At 41.5% G+C, this 20,999-nt stretch overlaps 1 protein-coding gene across 2 annotated transcripts in view; it reads right to left on the minus strand.

Moving 5' to 3' along the window:
* The window catches only part of RNASET2 (ribonuclease T2), a 72,179-nt gene that overhangs the window by 30,043 nt on the left and 21,137 nt on the right, over positions 1 to 20,999 (minus strand). For both annotated transcript variants that reach the window (XM_040350643.1, XM_040350641.1), the window contains exons 3-5: positions 16,827 to 16,887; positions 11,585 to 11,640; positions 6,335 to 6,392 (exon numbers count right to left, since the gene is read on the minus strand). In XM_040350643.1, coding sequence (XP_040206577.1) covers positions 6,335 to 6,392; positions 11,585 to 11,640; positions 16,827 to 16,887 — 175 coding nt within the window. The remainder of the gene's footprint in view (positions 1 to 6,334; positions 6,393 to 11,584; positions 11,641 to 16,826; positions 16,888 to 20,999) is intronic.

Consider the following 20,999-nt stretch of genomic DNA (forward strand, 5'->3'; position numbering starts at 1 on the left):
TGCCTAGTGCACCGCCAGCACCCTTGGAATCCTGCATCAGTGTGTGACCGTATAGTAGACCCACCTGGAGCGGTGACTTTCTTTCTTCTTGTCTGATTGTTATTCACCGCCGTGAAGGGAGGCTTTACTGCGGTGGTCAGTAACGTGCTCACCCCCTCCTGGGAACTACATCTGTGTGGCAGGACGCTCTCTACGTGTTAGAGACTTCAAGGAGGTGTGAATTACTGGGCGTGCCGCAATTCATACTGGGAAATGTAGTTCTTACATGAACGAGAGCCGCAAACCAGGAAGTGAATGAGAGAACAGAAACTAGAATGCCGGAGGCGATATAGATGAAGGAATTTAATAGGTATTTACTCGTTTTTAACAGAATCATTACACTATTCTGTCTATCTACCTTGCAGACATTCATTTTAGGCAAACATTTTTTTTCCCTTTACAACTCCTTTAATAAACTGCTGGCAATCTGCACTTAGAAACACCTACTTTGTTTTTTGCCTTTTCTGCTAGAATTGCTTTTACTCTCCGAAGAGCTACCATAGTGCCTTTTCCAGCTGTGTGATTACCATTTGGTTAATGACCCCACTACATCCATATAGGACAGGGTCACCAGGCAGAAGCACCCAGATACCTCTCTGGTAAAAATTGTACATACTTCTCAGGGAAAAGTTGGTTGGCTTCTCTTAAATGGGAATGTTGGAAATGTTTTATTCGATCAGCGCTGCAGCACTGATTAGTATGTTCTGGCTGAGAAAAGGGGGAGGATTTCTTTATCTACATCGAATGTGTAGATGGGGAAGCCGTTGGATTTTATTTTATTTTTGATAAGCCAGCTGGTTAATAAAAAAAATGTAAATAAAAACAATTCATATATGGCCAGCCTAAATGTTACAGTTACTAGTATGCTTATGTGAGCTCTTAGCCAAACTCAGGCCATCAAATGTCTGGTATCAGAGCCGATCACATGTGAAATACCATGGCAACTGAAAATCAAACATAGGCTTAGATAGCACCTTTGCATAGGAGGGTTTAGTTCCACTTTCAAGTAGCTTACTGTAGTTACAGTATAAAAATTATAAAAACATTTGATGCTTTCTGTGTGTTCTAAATTTTTCATATATTGCAATTTCTGAAAACATTACAAGTGGCTGTAAACCCTTATATATACACCCAGGGATGCACAGAGATTAAACAAATCCTGTTACATATGCTGTACCTGTTTATCTGTCCTATCTACATCAGTTCAATGTCCAGAATTTATAAAGCTTGTCCGACGGGGAGCTGAAATTACTCTGCAGAGCTTCTGAGAGCTGATTTGAGGGAAGGGACACATTCCTATTTACATAGCACATAGAAACAGAGCTAAGGCTGCCAATCACAGGCTGTGTGCTGGAGCTCCCTCACGTCACCCGTTTTCTCTTGGTGTTGAAAAAAACTTGTCAGAAGTATTCATGCTGATAGCAGAGGAAGGAAGTAACCGACAGAAATGGCACTTGGTGCTCTTAATTGAGACAAGTACACACTATAGAGGAATATGCTTTGTTCTTATTTCTATTTTGAAGTTTACAAACACTTTAACTACTGGGCTGACTTTTGTTTATGACCAGCAAACATTTCAATAATTGCAGTATAGTAAGACAGAGTAGCTTCATCTTAAAGTAATTGTAAAGTCCAGATTTGTTTTTAAATTAAAATAGCAAACATGTCATACTTACCTTCTCTGTGCAATGGTCTTGCACAGAGTAGCCCCGATCCTCCTCTTCTGGGGTCCCCCGCAGGAGCTCCTGATTTCTCCTATTCTCTGTGTGTCCCCATAGCAAGCTGCTAACTGAAAAGCTTGCTGAAAGGCTCCTGCCAAAGTCCTTGTGAGAAGAGGAAGAGAGGGGAGGGGAGAAAACTGCAGACAGAGCGCTGGATCCCCGACAGGCTCAGGTAAGTGTTTAGAGAGGGGCTAAGGGAATTGGTTAGTGGGGAGTTTTTTTACTTTAACCCTTTCGCTGCCATGTTCATGCGTCGCAGCCATTGGAATTGTACTCCTGTCTGTCAGATGAAAGCATTCAGTCAGCAACGCTGCTGCCCGATTGCTCACACACACCCCCGGTATCGGCACCCCCCATGCCTAGCCATGCTTTAAAAGCTATGCTTGCCCATTGGCAGGGCTGGGAGCGAGATGGGGGGGTGGTGGAGGGGAAGAAGAAAAGCAGACACACGTCCACTCTCCTCCCCTTCTTGTTGTGATCCGGAAAGCGACGTCTCTGATGTCACTTCCATGTCAAACTCTCTGTGTCTCCGGCTAGCTTATATATATATATATATATATATATATATATATATATATATATATATATATATATATCTCAAAAAAAAATTTTTGGAGGCCCCCCACACACCCAGATATACACACACATGCGCATAAGTTGGGGGCACCTACGTGTGAAAACGTTTATGAGATACTCATGTTACATATTGGAGGGAGAGCAATAAATCTAATGCCGCGTACACACGATCGGATTTTCCATCGGGAAAACCTTGGATGTTTTTTCCGACGGAATTCCACTCAAGCTTGGCTTCCACGGTCACACAAAAGTTCTCTAAACTTTTATCCGCCAAGAACGCGGTGACGAACACTACGATGAGCCGAGAAAATAAAGTTCAATGTTTCCGAGCTTGTGTCGGAATTTTGCACGTCGGAATTTTTACAGACGATCGGATTTTCCGATAAGAATTTTTTCCGTTGGAAAATTTGAGAACCAGCTCTCAATCTTTTGTTGGCGGAAATTCCGACAGCAAAAGTCCGATGGAGCATACACACGGTCGGAATTTCCTTTCAAAAGCTCATATCAGTTTTTTGCTGTCGGAATTTCCAACCGTGTGTACGGGGCATAATACAAGACCTTCTTTTTAACGCTAAACAGATGACCAAAGGGGCTTTTGAAGTGTCACCTATAGAAAACATAGGGTACTGAAGTCTGTTGCCATTTCACAGGTGATCACAAATTTAAGGTTGGACATGTTGGGTATCTATTTACTCAGTTACTTTTATCTTTTATCAAAATTTGGGTTATTTACTGCATTTTTTAACCCTTATGCTGCATACACACGACCGTTTTTCGGGTTCTAAAAAATGAAATTTTAAGGGACTAGAAAAAACGAAGTTTTTTTCAACCCGATCATTAAAACGGCCTTGCCTACGCACGATCGCGGAAAAAAAATGCTCTAGCAAAGGACGTATAACACGCACTATAAAGGGGAAGTTCCATGCGGATGGCGCCACCCTCTGGGCTGCTTTAGCCGATTTCGTGTTAGTAAAAGATGATTCGCGCTTTTCAGTCTGTTACAGCGTGATGAATGTGCTTACTCCATTACAAACGGTAGTTTTACCAGAACGAGCACTCCTGTCTCATAACTTGCTTCTGAGCAAGCGCTTTTTTTTCACGTCGTTAAAGCCCACACACGACCATTTTTGACAACGTTAAAAACGTTGTGAAAAAATAGAGAAATTAGAAATTTCTAATGGCCATTTTTTAGATCGTGAAAAATGCTCTGGAGCCCACACACAATCGTTTTTAATGACATTAAAAAAAAACTTCATTTTTTAAAACCCGAAAAACGGTCGTGTGTACGCGGCATTAAATTCACTTTAGTGTGTTTTTTTATGAAATTTTGCGTTCCCTAGACCTTTGCGGTAATAACCGAACTACCCCAGCAGACTAATCCAGCAACCCCCCGCTAGCGGATTCAGCCACCACCCCCCGCCAGCAGACTCATCCAGCAACCCCCCCTCAGCAGACTCATCCAGCAGCCCCCCCTTCATCTAGCAACCCCTCCGCCAGCGGACTCATCCAGCAACACACACCCCCCCGCGCACAGACACACATAGCCACCCGACCCCCCCCCCCATCTGGTTAGCGGAGCCGACTGATCCAGGAGGACCCCCGCCCACTTACCCCATCACCTAGCACTAATCAGGTTATTAAAAAAAAAATTGCCGCTGTAATTCATGTGCCCAGTGACCCGAAAGGGGCCAGATGCATGAATATGGGGCAGCAGTGGATAGATTCATGCTATGCATGAATCTATCCACTGCATATAGGGGGTGGAGATGAGAGAGTGGGCGGCACCCGGGCACCCCTAAAGGAAACTGTCTGCACTGGTGAGGCTGCACTGATGGGCACTGGTGACCGTGAGGCTGCATTGATGGGCACTGTTTTCACCGTTGAGGCTCTTTTTCTAATGTATGAGATTTGTACACATTCTGGTTTGTAAACGGTTTATGCAATATTACTTGCTTCTTTACTTTATTTACTTTTGCAATAAAAAGTATTTAATTTTTTTTTAATTACTACATCGTATCATATTTGTCTTGCTTCATAACATCAATCATCCGTTATAAAACCAGGTGGACATGGATGGTGAGCTGATTTGTGGTTCAATGAGCTCTCCCCTGCTAACAGCTGATACTGTATATACTGTAGTAAACTGCGAGAGTTACTATGCATCAGACTGTCGCTTTATGAATGCGGAATCTGTATAGAGATTCCATTCATTCAAGTAAAGTGCTACAGAGAAAGGGAATATCTTGTATTGTATTTGCCAATAATGATTTTAGTGTATTTTTAGCGTAAATATTGTTTGGTAAACATTTGCGTAAATATCGTGGGGCCTTAAAAATTAGTAGCACCTTCTTTTTATTCTACTCGTCCTATGCTTTCAAAAAATATATGGTTTGGGGGGTGGGTCGTCTTTCACAAATTCTGAATACTGTAAGGGGAAAATGAAAACCTTCCGATTTTTTGAGAAAATTGTATATTTACATTTTTGCACACGTTCAATTTTAACCATTTTGCAAAAAGGCGCAATGTAAAAATTACAAATATTTGTTATGTATTAACACCATACAGGCTAAGCTTTTATATTTGGTTGGAATTTAGCAGGATTTTTTTTAAATTAGCTGTGTTTTTATCTACTAATAATGGTTTTAGTGTATTTTTAGCAAAAATGTGGTTTTGGTAAATATTCTGCGAGGCCTAAAAAAAAAAAAAAAAAATCAGTAGCATCTTTTTATTCCAGAGAAACATATGCTTCCAGAAAATATATTTTGGGGGGGTCTTTTACAAACTCTGAAAGCTGTAAGTGAAAAATGAAAACCTCCAGATATTTGGAGAAAATTTGGGGTAGGTTTAATTTTCACCATTTTGCAAAAAAAGGCACAATATAAAATGTACCAATATTTGTTATTTATTAACTCCATACAGGTTAAGGTTTTTGTATTTAGTAGGGATTTAGCAGGAATTATGTAAAATGTGTCTTGCCTCTATCTGGCAATAATGATTTTCTTGTATTTTTTGTGAATATATTGTTTTGATAAACATTTGCGCATATACCCTGGGGGTCTAAAAAAAAAAAAAATCAGTAGCACCTTTTTATTAGAGGTTATATGCTTTCAGAAAATATTTGGTTTTGGGGGTCTTTCACAAATTCTGAAAGCTGTAAGGGAAAAAAGAAAACCTTCATATTTTTTGTGAAATTTGGATATTTACATTTTTGCGTCTGCTCGATTTTCACCATTTTGCAAAAAGGCGCAATGTAAAAAAAAAATTGTTATTTATTAACTCCATAGGAAGTTTGTAAAATTTGCGGTGTATTTATCTGCCAATCAAAAATATTGTGTTGATAAACATTTGCGCAAATATCGTGGGAGCTTAGAAATAAGTGGCACCTTCTTTTTATTCTACTGATCGTGTGCTTTCAGAGAATATATGGTTTTGGGGGGGGGGGGGGGGGGTCTTTTACAACCTTTGACAGCTATAAGTAAAAAATAATAACAGCAATGGAAATATTGCACAAATGGTCTGGTCACAAAATGGGGAACAGGGCCTGGCAGCAAAAGGGTTAAAGTAACAATCAGCACTCCTTTTAAGATCTCTTTATAACATTTCCAAACGAGTGCTGAGGAGCCCATTAAAGGCTTAAAGAAAGTGGTCTGATGTTTGACAAAACCTTTTAAAAGTTTGTTGACATTTTCATAAAAGCTTGCTGTTCACACTGTTGTTACTGTATTTAAGCTGAAGCCTGTGTACAGAAGCCTGGCACTGTACCCAAGATCTACTGATTGTGGGTGAAATGTTTTACAGGCTGTGGTGTAAAAATAAAATAAAAAAAATGCACATTTGTTTTTACCTGCAAAAAGATGTACATTTATTATAAAAGGTGAACTTATCCTTTAAGAAAATATCCAAACCAAATAATATATAAAAACCATGCTTATTACAGATTTAATTCTTACAGCATACCACTTTAATAACATGCAACAATGAAAGCTCTGTGTGTTTACCTTTATTTCAGAGAAATCAAAGGGCCAGGATTTATTGCACATTTGTTCCTTATCAGTCCTAAAAAAAAAGCAAAGTTGAAAAATATAATGGCTAAATAAATAATAAAGGAACTTAAAGAGACTGTTTTAAGGGATGGACATAAGCAAGTAATTTTAAAGTCATGCAAAATCTAAAGGCCCCAAACTGGTTATAATGTTATAAATACATTTCTGCTATGGGCCTTAATTCAGAAATAACTTTGTCATTATTGAAGCAATACATATAGGCTTTTTTTCCTTATCAATCTAAAGACAAAGATGTGTAGCGCCCTGCTACTTTTATAGCTGGTGCTGCTTTAAATTTAGAGGGTGGTCAGAGATTTAGTTGCCTCTGACCATGTTATTTTTCAAAATTTGGGCCTATGTTCCAGCCATGGCTGTACTGTAAGTGACCACTATTGTTGCCTGGTGTGCCTGAACCACACTAGGCAAAGGGTGGCAGCAGTCAGGTCAAGGTGCATTGGGTCTTTTTCCTCAGCAGCCAATCAGTGCGGGTTGGTCGCCTCGCTGTGCATGCTGGGGGAGAGTACTTAAGGGACAGACGTCATTGGTTCGCGGTCGTCGATCGCTGGTCTGTCGTCACACCACCCCCCGTGTGTGGCCCTCATTCCTGGCTCCAGGACCACGTTGGTCCGGGGTTCTACTCTACCGTGTAGGCCTGGTAGTCAGACTGGGTCTACAGTTGCAGAGTGGTCCTGTGCGGTCCGTCCTGAGGGAGGAAGGCGCCCGATGAAGAACCTGTCTAGGGGAGCACGAGGCTGGTATCTCAGGAGAGGCCTTGAACTTCATCGAAGGACGCACCATTACTGAAGGGCTGAATGATGGTCACCTGTCAGTTTTGAATTTACCAAAGCTTATTCAAGAGAGAACCGGGTGCTTAATCCTGTGTTGAGAAGGATTCTGGACCGAATACATCTCCACCTTTGGGAAGGTCTGTGGCAGAGACTTAGCTTAAATGTTCCGTGTGACACTCTGGCTGCTAGGCTGGTGAGAGAGGCCTATCCAGGTGCACGACACTCACTCTGGCTAGAGTGGCGACAAAAAGTTGTTGCTTGAAGCAGGATTGTTTCCAAACAGAGTTATTCACCTGAATCTAATTCCTACTATCCCTCTACCTCTTCAACTACTATTACTTCTACTTCTTTACCCCGTTGGGTAATAAAGCACAGAAAAAGACATCTGAAGTGTGGACATTGCAGTTCTTCTCAGTGCTCATCGTATACCCCAGACGGTGGAGGAATAGAGGTAACGTGCCACCCAAAACTAACCAGCAGCTACTTCGGGGGTAGTGCTACAGATGTAACACACATAGTTCTTGTTTTATCAGTATTAGTTTTAAAATAACAGTTACTGTTAAAAAAATTACTATTACCGTTAATAGAAGTATGTTTATGGTGTCAAATTTTGTTATTACAATAAATGTTTTGAATTTTGGGTATTTCTTATTTAATATGATGCTACAAAAACAAACCAAAATATTTGCATATGAATGGTAATGTTAACAGGAGAAATGGACAGAAGAATTAACTAGGATTGATTACAGGCTAACAAGGGGTTCAAAACAGGATTTTTTTTATTAAACCTATACTTCCCTTGTGAGCAGCGGTGGCCCGTCCTTTAGGCGCCACCCCCCATCCATGCGTCCGGTCCCCTGATCTACATGCAGGGCGCTGGACGCATGGATTCCAATAGCGGGGGTGTGTTTTTTTTGAAGCATAGGATTAGAGCCAGAGGCTCTAATAGGCTTCAAAAAGGGTGGGCTTGGGGCACAGTGCTCCCACCCAGTTGTATGACAATAGCGAATGAATATTCGCCATTGCCACACTGATCCTCCTCCTGGCCAATCAGGAAGCGGGTCTTGAGACCCATCACCCGACTGGCTGAAAGGACAGGTAATCCTTTTGGATGCCTAGGAGGAGGAGGGAGGAGCCACTGTAATGCAAAACAGGAGGAGAGGACACAGGAGCTGTTGCCCCGCCGCCCGTAGAAGCCTGCAACCTAGACGGGCAAGTGCCAGGGAGGATGGGGGGGTGCACCCCCCCCCCCCAAAAAAAAAAAAACACACCAGCTGCCACTGCTTGTGAGGTTGCTTTGAATGAAGTTATGAAGTGCATATAAAAAAAAAACGTAACCAATCAGCTTCCAGGTTTTATTGTCAAAGCTTAATTGAACAAGCTGTAGTTAGAAGCTGATTGGTTACTATGCACAGCTGCGCCAGATTCTAAATGCTCCAGGTTTAGTAAATCTCCCTCACTGTATTTAATAAATAAGCTTGCAAACACTGTTTGTCACTGTGTTTCCAGCAGAGACCAGGCGGGTCCCAGTGATTAGGCCAGGTACAGAGGTCATGATAAGTGATACCCAAGGTACAGTACTTAGATTACAATTTTTTTGCCTAAAGGGCCAATTCGCACAAACGCACAGCAACCATGGTGATTTGCTGTGCAGCAGGTGTCTGTTTGGCTGCAGTGAAACGGCGGTAGGAGGCGGTGTGGTGTGCAATTCAACACATCATCCAGTTTCCTTTATTTTTTTGGGCCAGACATTATTAGCAGTGCACAAAAGCGACACTTAAATCTTGTTACTGTACAGCAGTGCAGTGTGTTGCACTGCTGTACTGCGACATTTGATCCTGTCCAGTGCGCTGCAATAAAATAAAGCATGTCTGCATTTTATTCGCAGAGCACTGCAGCCCAGCTCCAGCTGCATTTCAGTGTGAATAGGACACACAGAAAACAATTTTTTCTGTGTGTCCTAGCGGTGACTGATGTTCCTCTCAAGCAGAAAAATTACAGTCACTGCTAGTGTGAATTGGTCCTAAAATCTGCAACAAGCTAAAGTGGTTGTAAACCACTGACATGAAATATAAACAAAGCATAGTCTATAGTGTGTACTTCTGACAAATTTTCTTGACACCAAGAAGTAAAAGGTGACAGCAGCCAGCCTGTAATTGACAGCCTCAGCTCGTTTCCATTGTGTTTTGTAAGGTGGGATGTGTCCTTTCCCGCTAATCAGCTCTCATCTCTCCTCAGTGAGCTCTGCAGAGTGTAACTTCAGCTCCCCAACCCCTGCTTTCAGAAAGCTCCGACAAGCTGTTTAAATTCTGGACTTTGAAAAGCTGTAGAGAAGACTGCAGATAAACAGATATGACTTATGTAGATGTAGGAGGATTTGTTATATCTTTGTATATCACCTGATGCCAGTCACTTGACTGGGTATTTATAAAGGTTATGTAAGGGTTAACAACCACTTTAAAAAGGGGAGATTGTTTACAGTTTTCCCAATGTACACACAGCTGGACAAACCACTATAGCAGGGATCTTCAAACTATGGCCCTCCAGCTGTTGCGGAACTACACATCCCATGAGGCATTGCAAGACTCTGACATTCACTGACATGACTAGGCATAATGGGAATTGTAGTTCCTGAACAACTGGAGGGCCGTAGTTTGAGGACCCATGCACTATAGCAATAAAAAAATATTTAACATTTTGAGAATGTGAAAATGTTGTTGTAGAAATCCAGTTCCATTCAGGTCAACTACAGTCAGGTCCATAAATATTGTGACAACATCTTTTTGGCTCTATACATCACCACAATGGATTTGAAATAAATCGAGTTTGTATATGTGCCTCCCACTTTTTAAGGGACCAAAAGTAGTGGGACAATTGGCTGCTCAGCTGTTCCATGGCCAGGTGTGCATTATTCCCTCATTATCCCATTTACAAGGAGCAGATAAAAGGTCCAGAGTTCATTTCAAGTGTGTTATTTGCATTTGGAATCTGTTGCTGTCAACTCTCAATATGAGATCCAAAGAGCTGTCACTATCAGTGAAGCAAACCATCATTAGGCTGAAAAAAACAAAACAAAACAAACCCATCAGAGAGATAGCAAAAACATTAGGTGTGGCCAAATCAACTGTTTGGAACATCCTTAAAACGAGAGAACGCACCGGTGAGCTCAGCAACACCAAAAGACCCCGGAAAACAACTGTGGTGGATGACCGAAGAATTCTTTCCCTGGTGAAGAAAACACCCTTCACAACAGTTGGCCAGAACAAGAACACTCTCCAGGAGGTAGGTGTATGTGTGTCAAAGTCAACAATCAAGAGAATACTTCACCAGAGTGAATACAGAGGGTTCACCACAAGATGTAAACCATTGGTGAGCCTCAAAAACAGGAAGGCCAGATTAGAGTTTGCCAAACAACATCTAAAAAAGCCTTCACAGTTCTGGAACATACTATGGACAGATGAGATCAAGATCAACTTGTACCAAGTGATGGGAAGAGAAGAGTATGGAGAAGGAAAGGAACTGCTCATGATCCAAAGCATACCACCTCAAAAGTGAAGCATGGTGGTGGTAGTGTCATGGCGCGGGCATGTATGGCTGCCAATGGAACTGTTTCTCTTGTACTTATTGATGATGTGACGGCTGACAAAAGCAGCAGGATGAATTCTGAAGTGTTTGGGGCAATATTATCTGCTCATATTCAGCCAAATGCTTCAGAACTCATTGGACGGCCAATGACCCGAAGCATACTGCGAAAGCAACCAAAGAGTTTTTTAAGGGAAAGAAGTGGAATATTATGCAATGGCTAAGTCAATCACCTGATCGGAATCCTTTTTAACCATGCATTTCACTTGCTGAAGACAAAGCTGAAGGGAAAATGCCCCAAGAACAAGCAGGAACTGAAGACAGTTGAAGTAGAGGCCTGGCAGAGCATCACCAGGGATGAAACCCAGCTTGTGGTGATGTCTATGCGTTCCAGACTTCAGGCTGTAATTGACTGCAAAGGATTTGCAACCAAGTATTAAAAAGTGAAAGTTTGATTCATGATTGTTAATCTGTCCCATTCACTTTTGGTCCCTTAATGCACATATACAAACTGTTGTAATTCCTACACCGTTCACCTGATTTGGATGTAAATACCCTCAAATTAAAGCTGAAAGTCTACAGTTAAAGCACATCTTGTTTCATTTCAAATCCATTGTGGTGGTGTATAGAGCCAAAAAGATTAGAATTGTGTCTAAATATTTATGAACCTGACTGTATAGCTTTTAGCAAACTTTATTTCAGATCTTTGAGGGTCCATTTTCACTTTGCCATTGTGGGCTGCACATAAAGAGTGTCTTATGTAGGGTCAAAAATGTCTTGTCTCTCAGTGATAAGGAAATAATAGATAGTAATGAAACATCTTTATTAATGTTACCACAGTCCATGTAACGTCCAGTAGTTTGGAAGGTCATCACATTTTTGTTCAGCCATCTGAAACAAAATTGAAACATTAAAACAGAGAATGAGGAGAGCGATTCAGTTAGAGTGCACATCTGTAATCAAGCAGGAATTTGGAAAGAAGAAAGAAGAAGAAGAAGTATTTTTTGCTTGAAAATTACTTCTAACCCCCATAACACAATTTTTTATGTCACATGGCATTTGCGCAGCGGTATTGCAAACACAATTTCTTTGGAAAAAATACACATTAATGAATTAAAAAAAACAAAAGCAATAGTTAGCAAAATTTTTTTGTATAATGTGAAAGATGATGTTACGCCAAGTAAATAGATATCAAACATGTCACGCTTTAAAATTGTGCACGCTCGTGGAAAGGTGCCAAACTACGGTACTTAAAAATCTCCATAGGCGACGCTTTAAACGCCTTTACTGATTACCTGTTTAGAGTTAGAGGAGGTCTAGTGCTAAATAATTGCTCTCGCTGTAACGTTTGTGACGATACCTCACATGTGTGGTTTGAATACTGTCTGCACTTCTGTGTGCAATTTTTTATTTTTATTTTATTTAACTTTTTATTTTTACACTGCCCCTTTAATATTTTTTTTTTTTATCACTTTTATTCCTATTACAAGGAATATAAACATCCCTTGTAATAGAAATAATGACAGGTCCTCTTTATGGTGAGATCTGGGGTCAAAAAGACCCCAAATTTCATTACCTTAAAATGCAAAAGATCAAAAAAATAATGTTTTGGATCTTTTGCTTTAAAAAAAATATATATATTTTCTTCCAGCCTGAGCCAGAAGTGGCGTCTCTCCAGGCCTCCAAGGCCATAGAGTCGATTAAAGAGTGTTAACTCTTTGATCAACTATGGGAGTAGCTGGCCGCACTGTTGGACAGTTTGTTTCTCGGGTGAACTGGAAGAAAAGCATGGGGGGACCAGCCCAGTGGCTCTTGAGACTGGCTTCATGAGATAGCCGGCCACCTGCAGAAAAAAAAAAAATACACACAGGTTGTGTATCCCCACACACACTTACCAAATTTTCCGGCGTATAAGACGACTATTTGGATGCAAAAAATGCATCCAAAGTCGGGGGTCGTCTTATACGCCGAGGACAGTCTCCGTGACTCTGTGACAGGCTGCGGGCATCCATGATTTAAAAGCCGCGCCTACTCCTGAGACTGTTCCGTGATAGGCGGAACACAAATTTTCCCAGCAGGGCCTCTGTTTAGTGTTCCGCCTATCACGGATGCCTTCTCATCCTCGGACGAGAGGACATCCGTGATAGGCGGAACACTGAACAGAGGCCCTGCTGGGAAAATTTGTGTTCCGCCTATCACAGAACAGTCTGAGGAGAAGGCGCGGCTTTTGAATCATGGGTGCCCTCAGCCTGAAAGATAGAATCTGGAAAAAAATAAGGTAGGGAGATCGTCTTGGCTGGCACAGTGGGGGCAAGTGATGGCACAGTGGGGGCAAATGATGGCACAGTGGGGGCAAGTGATGGCACAGTGGAGGCATGTCATGTAATGGCACAGTGAGGCATGTAATGTAATGTAATGGCACAGTGAGGCATGTAATGGCACAGTGAGATTTGAAAAAAGCCTTTTTCTGTCAGCAGTTGTTTTTGTCAGTGGTTGTTCTGGCTACCCCTCAGCTTCCAGAAAGACTAGTAGGAAGGGGGTAGTCTTATATGGCGAGTATATCCCAAAACCAAAATTTTTCCTGGAAAATTAGGGGGTCGTCTTATACGCCCAGTCGTCTTATACGCCGGAAAATACAGTATACACTAAGGAAGAAGAATAACGTTGGGTCAATTATTTAGGTGTTTAACTTCAAAGTTATGATCTGTAAAGCCCCGTACACACGATCAGAAATTCGTTCCTTGTGTATCCCCCATCTGACTTTTTTTCCGAGGAATTCTATCGGAGTTTAGATAGAGAACATATTCTCTTTTACTCCGATGGAATTCCATCGGAAATTCCGATGCGAGTTTGGCCGGGCTAAAGCCAGATCGTGTGTACGGGGCATAACAGTTATGAAAGCATACTAATTTTACTAAAACTACAAAATTGAGTATTGTAGTTTGTCAATTTATGAGCATACACAAATTTTCAGCTGAAATCTATGTGGTATTTGTTTAGTCTCATATTTTATATTTAGATAAAGAGCGGCAAGGGCGTGGAATTCCCTTCCACAGGCGTTGTTTTCACTGGGGGACATCAATGGTTTCAAGAATCTATTAGATAAGCACCTAAACGACCACAACATACAGGGATATACAAGGTAATACTGACATAAATTAACACATAGGTTGAACTTGTGTGAAATTTGGGGATTGCATTGTAGTTGTGTGTTTTTGTCAAAAAAAGAATGCATTTTATTTAATGTATTATTAATGTGCAGTTCTTTCTTAAAAGACAATGTAATAAATGACCTCTCCCAGTTTTCTTGTACTACTACCCATGCGATTTTCTGCATTTCAGTCTGAACGATGGCTTAAAGTGGATGTAGACCCCATTCATGAAATTTGACCCAAGCACATATATCTGCAGTGTTTTCTTATCTCTCCTCAAAACCCTAAGCCCTGTGGCTTTCTTCTGATCCGTTCTTCTGTTATCAGCATGATAACCTCTGACAAGTTCTCCGTCAACTGTAATAAAGCCAGGCTGATTAGCAGATAGCTGGTTTATTCACAGAACAACTCTGCAAGTCTCTGCCTATGTGGAGGGGGGTGGGGTGGTGTGCCTTTCCTCCAGTCAACTGTGTCACAGTGTATGCCAAGAATCCACACCCACAGGTGAATTAGGAAGAGAAAATTCTAACAGGACCTGCACTTTCTGAACAGTATATAAAGCTGTAGACGGCAGATATACATGTACAACTTATGTAGGAGGATTTTTTTTATCCCTGTGTATCATCTGAGGCTGTTCACTTCACTGGGTATATGTGAGGGTTTACATCCACTTTAAGAGTAAAAAATAACATCCTGCCCTGCTCATTTATCTGCGACCACCCATAGCATTAAGACCCCCTTGTTACTAGGGAGACTAATAAGAACATTGGGTTATTTCCTTCAGTTTTTCTATACGTGGCTAAATCACACAGATTCGCCGTCGTATCTCTGAGTCTGGGCGGTCGTATCTATGCGTCTGATTCTTAGAATCAGTTACGCATAGATTTCTATTAGATCCGACCGGCGGAAGTCTATTACGCGGTCGGATCTTAACTGCATATTTACGCTGGCCGCTAGGGGCGTGTACGCTGATTTACGCCTAGAAATATGTAAATCAACTAGATACGCGAATTCACGAACGTACGCCAGGCTGACGCAGTACAGATACGGCGTTTACGTTAGGCTTTTCCTGGCGTAAAGTTACCCCTGCTATATGGTGGCGTACATGCGGCGTACCAATGTTAAGTATGGACGTCGTTCCCGCGTCGAATTTTGAATATTTTACGTCGTTTGCGTAAGTCGTCCGTGAATGGGGCTGGACGTCATTTACGTTCACATCGAAACCAATACGTCCTTGCGGCGTACTTTAGAGCAATGCACACTGGGATATTCCACGGACGTCATTCACGTCGGGTCACAAGTTATTTACATAAAACACGCCCCCCTGTTCCAAATTTGAATTAGGCGGGCTTACGCCGGCCTATTTACGCTACGCCACCGCAACTTACGGAGCAAGTGCTTTGAGAAAACAGCACTTGCCCGTCTAAGTTGCGGAGGCGTAACGTAAATAGGTTACGCCCGCACAAAAATACGCCAAACTACGAGAATCTGGCCCTCTGTGTGTAACCACCTGAACTCTGCACTCTGTATGTAATGCAATCCTGGTATTTATTGCCCCTTAAGACCCTTCTACTGTTTGTGAAATATGAACGGGGTCATGGTTGAGTTCCTGCACTTATTTTCTGAGAAAAAAAGCTCTGCATGGAACAATAGACTAAGGAAAGTTTTCACATTTTTTTCCTTTTTATTATCTGAATCCAAACACAAAATGGTTATACATTGGCAGCTTATCATTTTTTAGAGGAAGTGATTGCATTTGTTTTACTTATTGTTTTCCTGATTCTTCCTTATTTTAATCATTTGGTAATACTGATAAAAAACACACTTCATGTACTAGGGTAGGTACGCTTACCTCCAGGGCTTGTCAATACCAGGTGGATTGAGCCATATTGATCTGCGCTGATCATTGCAAGAGCACATAGAAATGTAATTGTTCTCCATTTGCCCTATTCATACCATATATGTGTGCACTGGTGTGTGCTTTTATACAGCGCAACACACATCAATCCATTTTGTTAACTTTGAGGTTGGGTTCACATTTATGCAAATTGGATGCGGGGGTTTCTCCGCATTAAATTTGCATAGCAGCAGATTGTGGAACAAAAATTATTATCGTCTGGACAGCCGCACTCCAAAAAATCGTTGCCATTATTTGTAAAAACAGGAGAAGCACCACAAGCCACGCATTTCAGCTGATCAGTTTGCTGTGGCTTGTGGAGCTTCTCCTGTTTTTACAAATAAAGGCAATGATTTTTTGGAGTGCAGCAGTCCAGATAATATTTATTTTTGTTCCGCTATATGCATTGCCTGCACCTGTGGTTTCTGTGAGGATGACTATTACAACTTGGATCTGCCTGGAGCGGTAACTCCCCCCCCTTCCAGCAGCAGGTTCTGACCGCCTCTCTATAGAGCCGGTTCACACATCTCAGCAGCGACTCCAGTGCAAACTACACAGGAGTCCTGTGCGTCTCTTGGTTCATTTCAGGTCCGAATTCAACCCAAAAATTCGGGCTGAAATCGGACCTGAGATTGTGAATGGAGATGTGGTGGACTCCTGCTGTGAGCCGCTGCACGTTCCAGTGTAAACCCAGCCTGAATAAAGCAGACACTAATGTGAAAGGGCCCTTATTGTATCTGCGGAGGAAGCCATGGTTGCCATCCAGGCTGGACTTCAAGCATGTTTACATGGGGGTGTTGGGATAAGTAGTTTACACAAGAAAGAGAACGTTGCTTTTGCTTCCAGGCAATCTTACAATGGGTGACAAGGACAATGGATTTCTGGCAAGATTAACAGCTATTATTGTATTTGCTAAAAAAAATTAAATAAATCTCTGCATAGAAAATGAAAATGTACACTATACAATATGTAAAACAAAACAACATTTAAATACAGTAGTCACATTTGTAGGTTGCAAGTCAGCTCACCTTGCACACTGTAACTGGCCAATGATGAGTCAAAATAAGTTTTTTCCATTCTGGAGTATTTCTGCAAGAATATCATTTTATTTAAAATGTAAATAATACTTTGCATTTCATGTATTATACAACGTATCTTGAGATCACTCAAACAGACAGTGTGTCTGCAAATAGATCCCCCCCCCCCCCCTCTTTGCCAGTGGTGCTCCGCCACTCCTTCTGTTGGTTCAGCTGGCAAAAGTACCCCATAGTACCAAACGAACATTGTTTAACCACTTCCCTACCCACGTATAGTCATATGACGTCCGCAGGAGGGATCTCCCATACTGGGCGGGCGTCATATGACGTTCTGGACTTCTAGGGGGTGCATGCGTGCGCTCCCTCATCCGGGAGTTGGTGAGCGTGCCCGGTGGCCACGATGTCCGCCGGGCACTAGCGATTACCGGTAACAGAACCAGGGACGTGGATCTGTGTGTGTAAACACACAGATCACATCCTGTCAAGTGAGAGAAGACCAATGGTGTGTTCCCAGTACACTGATCGGTCTCCTCCCCTTGTGAGTCCTTTCCCCCCACAGTTAAAATCACTCCCTAGGTAACACATTTAACCACTTGATCACCCTCTAGTGTTAACCCCTTCTTTGCCAGTGACATTTATACCTTAATCAGTGCATTTTTATAGCACTGATTGCTGTATAAATGTGAATGGTCCCAAAATAGTGTCAAAAGTGTCCAATATGTCCACCATAATGTCACAGTCATGATAAAAATTGCAGATCGCTGACATTACTATTAAAAAATAAATACAAAATAAAAATGCCATAAATCTATTCCCTATTTTGTAGACACAATAACTTTTGCACAAACCAATCAATATACATTTATTGAGATTTTTTTTAACAAAAATATGTATCGTCCTAAACTGAGAAAAAAAAAATGTTAAAAAAAAAAACAAAAAAAAATTGGGATATTTACTATAGCAAAAAGTTAAAAATATTGGGGCAGATTCAGGTACCGCTGCGCACTTCTTACGGAGGCGCAGCGTCCTGTTTTTGCCCTGCGCCCCCGCAAATTATTTGCGCTACATTCACGAAGCAGTAGCCAGGTAATTTGCGTGGGCGCTCCTCAAAAATGCCCGGCGTAAGGGTGCGTAATTTAAATGATCCCGTAGGGGGCGTGGATAATTTAAATTAGGCGCGTTCCCGCGCCGAACGTAGTGCGCATGCTCCGTCGGGAAACTTTCCCGCCGTGCATTGCGGCAAATGACGTCGCAAGGACGTCATTTGCTTTAAAGTGAACGTGAATGGCGTCCAGCGCCATTCACGATTCACTTAAGCAAACAACGTTAAATTTTAAATTTGCGACGCGGGAACGACGGGTATACGTAGCATTGGCTGCCCCTGCTAATAGCAGGGGCAGCCTTACGCAAAAACCGACGTACGCAGACGACGTAAACTGCGTACGCAGGGCTCGCGTAGGGTTGTGAATCGGCGTTAGTATGCAATTTGCATACTATACGCTGACCACAACGGGAACGCCACCTAGCGGCCTGCGTAAGAATGCAGCCTAAGATATGACGGCATAAGGAGCCTTATGCCAGTCATTTCTTAGGCTGCAGTCGGCGTATCGAGGTTCCTGAATCAGGAGCATTCGATACGCCGGGGCAAGTAAGCAATTGCGCTGCGTAACTATGGTTACGCAGACGCAATTGCTCTCTGAATCTGGGCCACTGTGTTTTTTTCAAACGTATCACTCTTCTTTTGTTTATAGCGCAAAAAATAAGAACCGCAGAGGTGACCAAATACCACCAAAAGAAAGCTCTATTTGTGGGGAAAAAAACAGGGTACATGACCATGCAATTGTCAAAGTGCAACAGCGCTGAAAACTAAAAATTGTATTGGGCAGGAAGGGGGTGAAAATGCCCTGTATTGAAGTGGTTAAACACAATGGCCTACCTGAATATTGTTGTTGACCATATCCTTTTATGACTACAGTGTACCCATTTTCTGATGGCTACTTCCAGCAGGATAATGCACCATGTCACAAAGATCAAATAATCTTAAACAGGTTTCTTAAACGTGACAATGAGTTGACTGTACTCCCAATGGCCACAGTCACCAGATCTCAATCCAATGGAGCACCTTTGGAATGTGGTGAAAAGGGAGATTTGTATCATAAGTGTACAGCCGACAAATCTGCAGCAACTGTGTGATGCCATCATGTTAATATGGACCAAAATCTGAGGAATGTTTCCAACACCTTGTTGAATCTATGCCATGAAGAATTAAGGCAGTTCTGAAGGCAAAAGCCGGTCCAACCCTGTACTAGCAAGGTGTACCTAATAAAAGTGGCCGATGAATGTATATTCTTCTCTCCCCCCCCCCCTTTTTAACAAATTGTACAAATCATTAAAAACAATGCACTCTATTGGTTGATGTTTAACCTCAACAGTTGCCTAGTCCATAACAAATTCTACATGTAATACAACAAAAAGAGGAAGCACAAGCACATAAAAGTGTAAATGTTACATGAAATATTGAATGGGAGTTGCGCTAAAAAGATGAATATATAAGTGACCATATAAAAAACAAAAATAAAAAAGTTGTGCTAGAGACACCTCTTAATGATGACCACAAGGTCAACTGAATACAAAGTCCCAATATGTGTACACATGTGACAAGGGTGAAACAAATGTGTATTAATCCAAAAAGAATAAATGAGTTCAATTCTGTGGATAATGCTGGATCAATTCTTGTGGATAATGCTGGATCTGTATCCGGGTAAACACATTCAAGCTGACCCTTACCAGAAGTATAGATCCCAAGGATCAAAATAAGCCATCCACGATGTAACCAATGAAAGATCCAATCTAGATTGATGTAGAAACTCCAACTTCAAAGGACTCGACCCAGTAAAAAAGAAAAACAAGGAAAACAATAGTGCAAAAACGTATGGTGAACAGACACTCTGGCTAACTCCCAGTGACTAATATTGACAGACACTGTGAAGGGAAGATGGAGCACCACCACCAGAAAAAACACACTGACCCTTACCGGAACTAGACGACCCTCTAGGGATCAATATTGTATAATAGTGTGTTAAGGTAATCAGCGGAGAAGCGTTCTCAAAAGGTCCTTTAAATCCAGGGATCAGGTAGCCAGGTCACATGAAAAATAACAGACTCTCATAGTGAAGTACCGCCAGGATTTTTAATAAAATAAGGTAAGTAGAACACTTACAATTAAGACGTTTTAAAACAGCAAGTATAGAGTAGCCGGCCGGCAAACAAACGAGGCACGTCCTCAGTACACGGTGACGTCAGCACGACAACCTCCCAACGTTTCGTCTTCGAGTAGACTTGATCACGGGAATGAGGGTGCGTGCCGCGTCACCGTGTTAAATACACAAAAAAGGCGTGTCGAATCTATGTTTAAGACGAGTGCAAGCCCGCCATCTTAAGTCAGGGAAAACGTAAGGGCTGCGACCGCACTCATACAATAAGGCACATAGTGCCGCGGTGCATAGATTAATAATGGACACACTATAAATACAAACTACAAAGAGGAATAAAAGCATCTTAGGAATAAAAACAGGAAATAAAACCTAATCCTATTTCTCTAAGGCATGGATTACTTATGAAAACCGAGTGGGCTACAGGCTTGAAAGAACACCATCGGGGCATCCATACAGCTAGCCGAACAACCTAATTGAAAGGTTCAGATGGAACATGGATAGCAGCAGGCTTGCAGTCATCAAGTAACAACATCAACACTGAATATAACTATAAATAATATTAGGTGACTAAACAGATGAGTGACATATAATAAACATGATTTAGACTCCAGTAAGAGAGATCAAGCTCAAATATTAACATAACAGTGAACAAAGCACCGTAAAAAAATCATAAGGTCAAACTGCCATGAATCAATTTAGGCAGTGGGCCTTACTCAAAAAAATTTATTAACCCAAAAAAATATATTATGACAAAAAATATGAAATATAAAAAGGTGACCAAGTGTAAAATAATTCACATTAGGTGATATAGCAAAATCTACTGAGGTGACACCACTCTCAAAGGAGATAAGAGGTGTTAAATTAAGTGAACGATATTATGACAAAATAGTTTTTATATATATAAAAAAGTTTAAAAACAAAAATATATGTATAAAAAGGGGCAAAGCTG

Source organism: Rana temporaria, chromosome 4 (genome assembly GCF_905171775.1).
Source record: "Rana temporaria chromosome 4, aRanTem1.1, whole genome shotgun sequence".
Taxonomy (NCBI): Eukaryota; Metazoa; Chordata; class Amphibia; order Anura; family Ranidae; genus Rana; species Rana temporaria.